This window comes from Atta colombica, unplaced genomic scaffold (assembly GCF_001594045.1).
Source record: "Atta colombica isolate Treedump-2 unplaced genomic scaffold, Acol1.0 scaffold153, whole genome shotgun sequence".
In the NCBI taxonomy this organism is placed as follows: Eukaryota; Metazoa; Arthropoda; class Insecta; order Hymenoptera; family Formicidae; genus Atta; species Atta colombica.
The window spans coordinates 1148373-1161558 of record NW_017259243.1 but is presented as its reverse complement, the minus strand read 5'-3'; the positions used below and the strand labels follow the sequence as shown (position 1 = coordinate 1161558).

At 39.5% G+C, this 13186-nt stretch overlaps 1 protein-coding gene across 1 annotated transcript in view; it reads right to left on the bottom strand.

The window, feature by feature from the left end:
* The window catches only part of LOC108685530 (zinc finger protein 704), a 93805-nt gene that overhangs the window by 19197 nt on the left and 61422 nt on the right, over positions 1-13186 (bottom strand). Inside the window, exons 3-5 of the mRNA XM_018190369.1 lie at positions 11482-11693; positions 10780-11087; positions 7857-7928 (exon numbers count right to left, since the gene is read on the bottom strand). Coding sequence (XP_018045858.1) covers positions 7857-7928; positions 10780-11087; positions 11482-11693 — 592 coding nt within the window. The remainder of the gene's footprint in view (positions 1-7856; positions 7929-10779; positions 11088-11481; positions 11694-13186) is intronic.

The window sequence follows — 13186 nt, the reverse complement described above, 5'->3', positions numbered from 1 at the left end:
AATGTGTGTGTGTGTGTGTGTGTGTGTGTGTGTGTGTGTGTGTGTGTGTGTGTGTGTATACATTAATTCATATAAAACGTAAAGCTGTCATCTTTAAGTGCACTATATTTCTCTTTGAATATATGTTTTACAAAGAATTTTTATTTTTATCCTACATATAATTTTTTTGATAGAAATCTCTGTTGTTTATCTCGTCAAGAACTCGGTATTTCCATTGTCACGAAGGCAGAAAGAAAAAAAAAATAATAATGATGTCATTAAGTTGTACTGATGAAAAGATGCTCAATGGTTTCAGCCTGCCATTTGTGACGTCACAGTCGTCGCGCCGAGAACTTTGGTCGCATTCCGATATTTCCTGCCAGTTCTATAAAACCTATAATGTACGTGACGTATACTATGTATAGATTTTCAGTACTGACAGTGAATATCGGAACGCAGCCTTTATTATCAGCCAGACACCCGTCAATCCCGTTTATCGAAACTCTTCGATACGAGGACGGTACGACGAGACATACCTCAGTCGACAGCGAGTCCGGAATGTCTGTCGGCAGAATAACAATTCCGTTCCACCTACCTACCTACCTAATGTGCCGTCCCTCCTAATGACCTCCGTGAACTATTTATACGTGTCCCGCGCTCGATACGAACGGTAACCGGCACGGCCGGTAACGGCATCCCGGACGGACGGTCGATTGTATTTTCGCCAGCATTATACACGACGATGAGTAGGTACCCGTTACCGTAGGAATCCAAATCGCGCGCGGAATCCCTAAGTTTCGCTTATACGAGCGGCATATCGTACGGGGATTATCTTGTCTTTCTCAGGCGAGAAATGTGTAACGCTACAATTGCAATTTCTCTCTGCGAAACTCTGCGACTGTACAATAAGACTGATCTAGAATTTGTGAACATTTTCTCGTCGTCCATGCGGAATTAAATTTCTCGTGAGCAAATTTTGTTTCTTCCGCGGAAAGGATCTTTTCGCGCGTCGAATCGATAATCTGAATTAATTAAGAAAACAATCCCAATTCACTGAAAGTGACATACAATATTACACAAGTAAAAATGTATCCCTGATCTCCACGATATTCGTAACTATAGATTGATATCAATATGCATTTTGAAATTACTGTAAAGAGAAATAGGACGATGTTCTGCTATTTGAAGTTGTTTGGGCCACGTGAATTGTTGGTATAACGGTAGACGATATTCATCATAGCTAATGGATTAAGAAACATAGGGTCTGCCAAATTGATTAAATGAAAACCAGTTCATATTGAAAAGTGGTTGTCCTTTTCCAGTCCTGTTTCTCGTTGCTAGGCTCTCGTATTAATCGGAGGGAAGGGTGTTCTCTAGTTATCCAATGACTGCCACGTCAAACAAGGTCGTCGAAACGGTAGTCATTAAGGATTGTTAAAACTACATTTAAAGCCGATGTGGTCTTACGAGAACAATACATGATACGCGACATTGCTTCCTTATAGTATAGTTCTTTTTTATTTCTGACCGTGACCTTGGATAGAGAGATTCCAACGTTATTTCTAGTCAAAAATCTCTAGAGATTGCAAAATGTGCCAGATCTAATACCAGAGTGTAACCTCAAAGTATCTAATTTAAAATTAAAATGTCAGTAAGAATGTCAAACCGAAATACGATTTCACTTCAGTCCGACAATCAAATTTTAAGCGCTTACACGGAAAGAACAATTTTATTGGATCAAAAGATTTGTGTAAAAAACATTTTCTATGTATTATTCATCAAAATAATTAAGTAAAACGCTCAAGCTGATTGCTAGAATATCAAATTTTTTTGTATTTTTCATCATGCTTGAGATTTTTTATAATAAACAATGCTCAAAAAATTTGATATTCCGTAGCAACATCAGCTTGAGCGTTGTACATCATTATTTTGACTGTTTAACAAACTTTACTTTAATCTGTATTTAGCAAAATTTTTAGATACTTTCAGCAAAATCATTATTTCCTTTACAAAAAAAGTACGGAAACTTCTATTCCTCGCAACAAAAATCAAACTCGATTCAATACCGTTGCAAAAAGAATAACTACACTGACTTATGTTGAGTATAAAAAAAAAATTAGATAAATTCATCGAGTTTCGATATAAATGAACTGAAGACAGGATCGTAAGATAATTTATCATGTTTCGAGAAAACAATCAATTACGCGTTATATTGGCGAGAATTAATAGCAACGTAGACAAAGAGAAGAAAGACGAGACGGCGAGCGTTTCCTATATATCTACGTAATGTCGATGTCATGGTCGCTGACTTATGTCATGCGATGCCTACGCGCCATCATGTGAACGGAATCATTCTATTTGACATTTTGTTATAAAAACGGTTACAGCTGATAACCGCAAAGCCGGCAGTAGGCCTGGCTGAAGCGATAAATCCTCCCTAAGGAATCTCCGCGTGTTATTACATGTACTAAAAAGAGAGATCGTTTGAACTATGAGAAGACAACAAGATCGGAGAGTATTCAAACAATACGAAGAGAGACGATCTCTTAATTATTATCAGGAAATATTATATATACGGGATGAAATATTATTATCAGAGAATGATATCAGAAATCATATTACTTAGGCAATGGCCCTGACTCCGCACGCGCGGCAGATGATATCTGCAATCTGTGTAACACGAGCGGGATGTTACGTGCACGAAGAATATATGTTTCTAATTCTCGGTACGCGAATATTTCTAATAAATTTCATTTTTCCCTCTATAATTCTCTATATATTTAACAGCGTTACCGCAACGACTTCGAATAGTCCGAATCGACTGTCGACGGATTTTTATCATTATTGCAAGCTTGTCACCGTGACGTTTTTGCAATGTAAAATTGCGATACGCGATCGGTCGGGGAAAAAAAAATTAAAAAGTCAATTATCGTAGAAGACTTGCGTTAATTGTGATTAACGCATCCGTTCATTTTTATGACGAGTATCTGACGATCAGAGAGCGCGGAAGCGATACGGGAGAGTATATACGATTACGTCGTTCGGTAAGGCCGGAGATCCCTCCCTCAATCGTAGTTGTTGCCGGGCGCGCGGAAATATGTATGGCGAGCATTACGGCTAACGTCAAGTTTACGCAACGCGTATTACGTAAGGTGGACGAACGTGTCAGAATACGACCCGGCGGCCCAGAACTCGCGGAAGCGATGCACGCAAATGCCGGCACGTCAAACCGATGCGTTTCGAGACACGGACGTTTTTTTCAAGTTTGGATCGTGTATACGTCAGAATATTCTTTCTCTCCTTGCGACCGCGCAATTTGCCGGGAGATAACATGGGAACGTGTTACATGATATAAAGATGATATAAAGATTTGCGTTATACAGATAAATTTAATAAATATTGCAAGAGAACGTTGAATGATACAAACAGATGATATAAAGCGGAAAAGTTGAATAACTGTTTTTTAGATCTTATAATTATAATTCGAGATAAAAGCAAAAGTCGTAAATCCGTTTCATTAAAAAAAAAAAAACATATTTTTATAAAAGTGTTTCCGTTTTATAAAACTTAATGAATAATGTGCGTACAGTCGAGATAAAAATCTTTTTCAGTTGTCTAGATAATATAATGAATAAAAAAATCATTTAAAAGAAAGTCCTTCCCTTTAAAAGGCAAGAAGAACAAATAGAAGAATCCTCTTTTAAAAGAAAAGCAAGCTTTCCTGAAGATTTTCCTTTTCTTTCTCTCATACCAATTTCGATTGCAAGAGACAGATCTGTTTATTTTCTATCTGGTCAATAGAAATATGTTATGGATATAGCCACGAAAAAAAAAATAGTATTTAACAATCTTTTTCTCATTCATATCTTAAACAAAATTAATTTAAATAAACTTTTAATAAAACTTTTAAATACATATTTCGTTTTTCCGTAATATTCACAAGCAAACTCATTGTTCGTGTTCAAGTCTTTCGATCAAGTTACGATTATGCTGGCGAGCATCGCTAATATATTTCCTTCTTTAAATTCTACTCATTTTGAGAGGGGCTCATTTTGAACTGAAATAATAGCATCGTCACGGAAAAATACATCACGTAACGTAACAGTGTCGAGTGGTGACCGGGAAAAATTGCTAGTATTGTGAGCGATAATCGAAAACTTCGTCGCAGTATCGCTAGAAAGATCTGCAACGATCACCAGACGGTATGACGACGACCGTCCGAACATCGGTGGCGAACGACGGTCAAGGTCCGCCATTGGGACACTCGTGCGACTCGTGCATCTAACCGGCAAACCTTGGTTAGAAAAGCGGCAGCATGCGGAACTAGAAATAAATCTTCCGTGCGTTCTCCGCGCGCGCTCCACACAGAGCTATACATGTGTGCGCGAGCGTGCGTGAACACCCGTGCACACGCACGCCCCCCCCCTTACACCCACACACACATACACACACATCCCACACACGCATACACACGTCCCACACACGCATACACATACGGTAGCACACCGATATTATTTCGCGCGCGTGCAGTCAGGGCCACGGTGACCTTAACTACCTTCCTCCGCACCTCTACCGCCCCCTCTCGTTGTTGGCACCCCTTCCGCCCCGCCATACCTCCTCGCCACCAAGCGATGCTGCATTCGAGGACACCGGGGGGCGCGGATAGGGGAAGGGGCACGTGCCGCTCGTGGTGACGTCACGTGGTGTGCACTGCGACGCGATGCACCAACGGCGCCGCCGGGTCCTCGCGCGTGTTACCGCTCTGAGATCTAGGTCCATGTGCAGACGTATGCCGATGGACATGGATATTCTGGTGCGTGTGTGGGATGTTTTAATAGTATTTGGCTCACGTCGACCACAATTCGCAATTTTTGAGGGTTCAGCCTGGATTTGATAAATGGTACATATGCACGTGGTCGAGAAGGTAATTTCGAGGGATTGACGGTGACATATACATTTGCATAGATCTTTTATTCAGAAACTGTTCGCTTCGTTTTGTCACTTCGTTGCGGATATATTACTTTACGATAATTTAATCGGAATTTAGAAAAAAGGTAGGTTCAATGAAGTAGATTAAAATCGTCCACGCCTACTTGGACCAAACGATACCTGAGTTACACATTATAAATTTCGACTTCATAATTCTAATAAGTTGCTCTCCTAGTGAAACCTGTTCTCAAGCTTAATAGAAAAAAAAAAACCAGTTTTCACGTGAGGTTTGAAGATTTAGATCCACGTGTCGCGCAACGCGCGTGCACGACCTTTCGACAAACTTTAATTCGTGCCAATTGCAATCTTCACATTTGAGAGAGACTTATGTATGAGTTAATTCTAAGTAGAATCGTATAAGGCTCGTAATTTGTTCTCATAAGAACTTGTAATTAAGTCTTGTAAGAACTTATGACCAGAGTTATAATTCTATACATACCGTAAGACATATGATCGTTCATAAATATCTATAATAATTTCTCGTAAATCTTACGGCTAGCAAGAAGCCAAAGAACAAAAACTGGCGAGGAAATTTTGCTTCACACAGCGGAGTTTTTTCTTTGCTTTTGAAAAAAATCTTAATTTTGCCGGAATGAAATGTCTATCCTTTTAAACAAAAAAGTTACGTTAATAAAAAAATTTTCTAACTAATTCTTATGGCCGGGTCCATCGGTCCATAATTTTCTGAAAATCGACATGTTCCTAGGCAATTTTTACCGATCGTGATCTCATGCCTGTAACAAATTCGATCGAGGTATTACGGATGCAGACACGTGACGGAGACAAAGGAAATCTCCACCGGCACAAAATGCACTCGATATGCTCCCGTCGATACGCTCGACTACGGCACTGCGCACGTGGATGCGCGTACGTGCACGCGTGCGCGCGCGCGTCGAACGCGGGTGGAGGACAGGCGTACAGGGGGAAGGAAGCGTAGTATTCTGTCGCACTCATTGCACAATGCAATACACTCGGCTGGAACTTCCTGACCGTATCCCTCCCTCTTATTCTCTCTCTTTCTCTCTCTCTCTCTCTCTCTCTCTCTCTCTCTCTCTCTCTGTCTGTCTGTCTGTCTATCTATCTATCTCTCTATCTCTATCTCTCTCCTCTCTTTCCTTCCCCGCCTGTCAGTATCATCGTTCATGGATACCGCGATATGGGAACGATGGCATCGTCTCTCTCCTATCTTGATCGAATGACCTTTCTCGCGATGACGAGCACTAGGCGATGAGAGAATCTAGGGAACGCCGACGACCTTGGTTACCGTGTTCGTGGAGATATCACCGACACGGTCAATTGGGTCAGGTGCGCGCTGATACGCAGCAGGTAGGGTGGCCATCTTTCTCTCGGATGTGATTGGGACAATAGGGATAGAAGAAATTGGGATATTTCCTAGTTTTTTTAAACGGACGAAATGTCTACGTGTATTTCCAATTTCTTTTATTAAGTTTTCATAATTATTTTTCTATTCGCCGAACGTATCACAATGAAATAAGCGGCACTAACATTATGAACAATGTTTTTGTTTGGAATTTTGAAATTTTAATAAAGTAAGACGACGAAAACGTCATATCTGATTATTTATTCATGCATTGAAATGCGAAACTAGAGGAAGCGGAACATTGTAAAAGACATAAAAGAAAAAGAGGAAAAAGATAGGAAAAAAGAGAACGCCCGAAGATAATGTTCAGGAAAGAGGACGTCCATGGAAATCTGGTTATTTCAAGTTACATGGGTATTTACGAGTGAAAGTCGAAACCGCATGCATTAAGTTTGGTAAATTACATCGACGGATCTGATTGACGTTCAATATCGCGAATGACGCGCAAATATTTTCATCTGACGACATCATCCGATTGACTCGAGATGAATGACTTTAAACGCTTGCGGCCCGTTCGCGACCACCGGTGAAAGTAGGAACCTTCAGTGTAAACTGGGTTACGAATAATATTGATCCGAGAGAAGGTGATGGAGGAGAAGGTGGTAGTGCTGATGGTGGTGGTGGTGGTGGTGATAGTGATAGATTTGAGTCGCGTTTGCACGCGGAGACTGTTCCACCGACTGATTCTCCGTTTTTTCGATAACTTATATATATATTCCCCGTGTTGCATCCGTAATTTGCGTGGCGACGCCATTGGCGAATGCCTCCCCTTTCAAGCAGAGGTTTTCCCGCACTCTAGATATCGATAGGTTGCTACACGAGAGATAATTAAGAGGAAAAAGTAACTGTTGTTGCGATGGGCACGCGAGATTACTTATCTCTACTCGTATTACAAGTCAGATAACAAATATAGTAACAACAAGCATCTCGAATGCAAATTGCATTACGGGATGCTTTCCGTTGTGCTTTCGTTAATGTTAAAAGAAATTGGAGTTCATTCCAAAGGGAAATGATACGTAAGAGATACGATAAAGGATTAACTCTAGAATGATTAAAAGATGAGAGAGATACTTTGCGTTATTATTATTAAAAATTTCATTATTATTAATACAAAAATACAAACACTAAACAATAATCTTTCTATCGAAGTTTTTTTGAGAACTTACGACAGTTACAAAATTAATATCAATGTACACAAAGTAGCCACTCATCTTCTGTTGATATTTGTCTGAAAATAATCCCACACTGAGAAAAATTTGTAGTTAAAAATAAACCAGAAGATTCTGATCATATTAATTACAATTCTAGTCTTATCTCAATTAGAATTACAATAAATTCAATGAAAAAATTCTGATTTGTCCATTTCCGACTAGAGTTTCAATTAATGTAATTAGAACTCTTTTACCAGTGTAAGGTTAAAAAGGAATTTCGCTGCCTGCAATTTCGCACCTGCGAAATCTCCAGCGAGCAAGTGTCTAATTACGCGGAGAGCGGAAATCGGGCTTACCTGTTCGCTTTCGAAAGTCGCGCAAGCGCCTGGCTCGGCCTCGATCGGGTCCTGATTGACTTTCGCTCGAATCTGAAAAAGTCATAAAACAGAGGCAGGTTTTTAGCGAGTTCGGCCGGTTAGTTAAGGGACCACACTCATCTTAGCGGCTATTTCGGGAGCGGAACGCCGCCTTGCTATCCGCCTTGCCATCGTCGCGCGCGGAGAGTCGCTATTTCCCGTGCAAGCGGCCGAAAGCAGCAAAAGTGCGCGGAACTATCGCCACCGTGTACCTAAGATTAGCGCGGGGCGATAATACCTCAAGGTCCGGCTTGTTAGCCGTCTTACGAAATACCAAAAAATCACCGCACGCGTGTTTACATCCTTGGCTCGGCCGGCGCGTGCTTATGTCATCATCATGTGCGCGAGCTTGGCACGCGCGACGCCGACGATGACGACAACGACGAAGATGACTCCGACCGCCCGTCTTTGCAGACTTCTGCATCTCTGACCGGTCAGGGACGTTGCTGCTAGCACGTAACAACTGGCGCAGTTTAAATCCATGAGACAATCGAAACTCTAGTATTTCTCTCTCATACTGATTTCCAGCGATATGCAAAATATCCTATTTGCGTTGCATATAAATGCTCTGCATTATTTTTCACTCGTCAACGTTTGAAGTCATTTGATTCGATTAGATTAATTCAAAACTTGAAAAAGATATAAATAGTTATATACAAAATTTTGAGAACAAAAAACAATATGGAAAAATATAGATAATAATTTATATTAATTATTTTATTATTCTTTTTAATATAGAGACGCTATCTCAAAATTAAATTCTATTTTAATCCTTAAAAATCACAAATGCGCATATTGACGATCTTTAAGTAGAAATTCTCGATATGATTCCAAAATTATGCATGACATCTTATTCTCTTCCTGATCCATTCTTTTTCTGCACGTTACATGAAAATTGGCCGTTGCGAAACGATCGAAAGCGACTTCGTTTTCACTGGCTCGAAAAGAGAAAACTAGTCCTCCGTCATCTCAAAAACAGACCCGTTGATCCCATTACTCGCCAATGTCGATTAAATCTATCGAGTCGGTTATATCGATCAATCAAAAATGTTATTCTTTCGTTATAGTTATTTCTACTGATATGTTTATCTTGCTAATGGCGTCAACTCACAATCAATTTCGAAAAAATAATATTATAAATATTATATTAAGTATATTAATATAAGAAGAGTAATGTTTCAAAGAAAGAACATTTCAAAATTCGATAAACCAAATTTCAAATCAATATATAATAACTTGTGATATTCTCAAATAATAATTTGAAATGATCTTCGATACAAATTTTGTATTTATACAGATACTTTACAATTTTACAATAATTGCGTAAATTATATTCTTTGTTTGTAAATCGACTTTAAATTCAAGCTGCAATTACAATTATCAATTCTGTACGTAAGAAATACGAGAGAGAATCCCGATGAAAAACGAATCACACTGAGAGAAAGGATTTTGTTAATTTTAACTGTAGCAAGCTACTAGCAGTACTTTTAACCGATGATAGATAAATATGTGACAACAAATTTTGTTGTTGTGTTTGCTGCTAGTCTGCTATACCAACCAATTATTAATAACAGAAGCAAACTATATAGAATCTAATCTATTTAGAATCTAATTCTTTTGGATAGACTAGGCTTATTTACACAGAATTCGTAGATGAACGTGAAGTCTGAAGTCGTAGGAACCAAGTACAGTCTAATATAGGGAGAATACTTGACTAGAATTGATCAATTTCTTACGATTTGATATCATCTATGATTTATATATGAGCCTCTTATTTGCTAGTGATACTATTAATTATTTGTTACATTAACGAATTAATTTGCCATCGTAACAAATCGATCATTTTTTTAACAAATATCACATTTCCCTTGATTTGTTCCTATAACAAAATCATTTCTCTCAGTGCAGATCTAATCCAGTTGGAACGATATACGCGTGCAAGGCTCACTCTGGTGTGGTCCTACGTCCCAATGTCTTACGCAATAGACTTGTCATATTTGCGTGCATGCATTGGCGTTAATTAAGCTACCACATATTACTACGTGAATGCAAAAAGAATTAAACATAGAGACGTAGCTTCTCGAAGGCCAGATTTTTATCATGGTGAATTTGTATTCCCATCGCGACGGTCGCTTGAATGTGTAATTTTAATGTATGCTTCAAGGAAGTCATACTTTATGTCACTAATGCAAAAGATGCTTTTATCATTTTTATTATGCTTATGCATAAGAAACTGCGACGAGCAGCGTGACGCCAAATTTATGGTATTCAACTTGAATCAACGAAACGTTTGAATGCTAACGAATAAGTAGATTACGCAACGAAAGTTCTTAGACAGGCACTTAGAAACGCGAGTTACGTTTAGTTACGTTTAGTTAGAACTAGTCTTCATGAAAATCATTTGTCTTTGTCTGAGAACTTGACAAGAGTTGAATTGGGCATGCGTTGACGCGACAGTGTATATTTTTCATAAAGATTAAGGTCAGTGAAGACTCTGAAAGACGACAGGCGAGGGCAGCTTGGTGTTAGAAATAGCGCGAACACGCGACTCTGAAAATTAGTTTCAAAGGTCACGGTGGCGTTTGATAAAGAGGCAGCGGAAGTTTAGGCTAATGCTTTACGGCGATAGCGAAGTAAATAAGCTCTTCCTAGTATGCAACGTGTTAATCGGCTGTAAAACGAGGAACAATCCGTGGAAGTTGTCCGACAAGGCGAATTTCTGGAGATGCTAGAAATTTCCTCCCATCAGCAACCGATTAGCACATTCAGTGAACTTGTGCGAAACAATACGGATTATCGACATCGTCGCATAACACGTCCCGTCAATGGAGGAGGTGAACGAACACCAGAAAAGGTTACTCACCTTTTTACGTGGATGTTGTTCCTCGATATAGTCGGGCACTATTCCCTCATCCAGCGTAGTCGAGCCTGGGGTGCTGCTCGACGACGAGCCGGACGTGTTGTAGGGGTAGTGTGGCTGATTGTGCGAGGGATGTGAGGTCGCCGGACATGGAGAACTTCTCGTCGGTACACCCTCCTCGCTAAGGGGTGGACTGGGAGTGCCGCTTCGCCAGGAAGCCCCGCTGCTGCTACTGCTATTTGACATACCGCCGACTCCCGGTGAGCCGGCGATCATGCCGCTGCCTCCGCCTCCACGACTCCCCCAGGAACCTGCCGCAGATCAAATTCCTTCCACATTCATTTCGGTCCGGCCAATTACCGCAGAAGCTCGGTTCGTAGTTTCGGTAATTCAATGTCTCGCGTTTACATGAGATATTATACGTATGTAATAACACAATATATGAATAAATTATTACTTATTATTTATTATCACTTATTAAATTATTATACTCATCGATATCTTATTTTCACTATTTTTCAGTATTTTTTGAGAATCGATTGCTCGCAAAATAAACGAACCGATGTATAAAGGAAATTCTTGTTATAGAAAGAAGAAAAGTACGACGATTCTGAGATTACAAATAAAGAAAAGCATTTATTCTACACCTGCTTTTAACATCTTACACCGTATTTTGTGAGAATGTCAGAAAAATGAGCACAGTACCGTAATTGTATTGGCAGTGAAGTGGCGGGGGGTTGTGAGGACTGTGAGGTGAGCACGAGAGCGACATAAGAACCAGGGCGGCAGCGCATTCGTCCATGCAATCACCGCGTTCGTTGGTGCGACAACCCTCACGTCCGCAGACCACCCTCTCGCCCCAACCGCTGTATGTCCGTTCGGAATCATTGTTCGAGCTTGGCCGTCGTTTCCTGGATCTGAAATATACATTACCACATGCTATAGGCTCGCTAGATTATATAGCGTATATCCGCATGCTGCACGTTGCTCTTTCAAATTGAAAATTTGCTATTACCCTACTTCAAACACAATTCATTTTTCGCGATGGCAAATTAAAGAATTTCCGATTTTATCTCGATTAATCGAGAGGAATATTACAGGACTCTTTCGCGAAATACGTATGTGTATTCTGGAAACAAATATTCGCCTCGATTCTCGATAATCGCTTTTTTCAGTGGAAGCAATTAATTTTCGAATTTCCGCGTTTCACGGAAAGAGAATGATGCATATATCTATAATGTCAATTCGTCGATCTTGGACCGAAGATGGCAACGCCTTTAAACGATGTAATGCAACGATAGGTCTTGCAACAGAGAATACAATATTGTGGCAAAACGGGCCCAAGTAATTTCCTTAAGAGCTCTCGTCGAATAACAGCGTAGAAGGTAATCGACGCCAGAGTTACGGGCGGTGTTTCTGGAATTACGTTTTCCTGAAACCGCATAAAATGATACGTTCTCCGTCTCTCCGTTTCACTTCGGAACGCCGAGCGAGATCGTTGTTGTCGTACGGTAATACTCGGTAGCAGAGAACCTATAAGCCGATATAGTCACTTTTCCGGGAAAGACTATAGATTTCCGCGTAAATACTGCACGTGGAGTATGTACCGTTTGTATATAGACGCTTGTACGGGTCGACGTCGTTTGAGTCGTTTCCTCTACGACTATGAATGCTTTCTCCGACCGGACGGAGTGACCAAGTGAAATGTGTGTTCAATATGAATCAAGAAGAAATACACAATGCGACACAATCTGTCTTCGGACTAGAGAAATTTACAAGAAAATTGGAAATTGGAAATTGTCTTCTCGATATTTATAACTAATGCAATATTGCACAAAAAAACTTCCGATTGAAGCGATACATTTTCTTCTCAAATTATCGGAATGTATCGAGATATAATAAATCAAGACAGAGAAATTAAAGAAAAGGTTTGTATCAATTAAATAATCATCAATTATTAATTTGCTCGATATCATGCTAAACGCAAATAAGGAATTAATGGTTAATAATACAAAATTCAAATTATATAAATGTTAAACGTAAACGTATATATTTTTAATGACTTCTTTTATCTAACTCGATATGAACCTACAATATAGAATCATCAGGGACTTTTTGTCTAATTTTTCAAGAACTTTTCAAGAGATTCGCGCATACTGAGAGAAAGGATTTTGTTAATTTAACAAGCCATTGTTTAACCAGTGATCGATAAATATATGACAACAAATTTTATTGTGATTACTGTTAGTCTGCTATACCAACCAATTATTAGTAACAGAAGCAAATTATATAGAATCTAATCTATCTTTTGGATAAACTTTAGGCTCGTTTACATAGAATTCATAGATGATCGTGGAGTCTTAAGTCATAGGAAACCGACCAAGCATAGTCTAATATAGGTAGAATACTT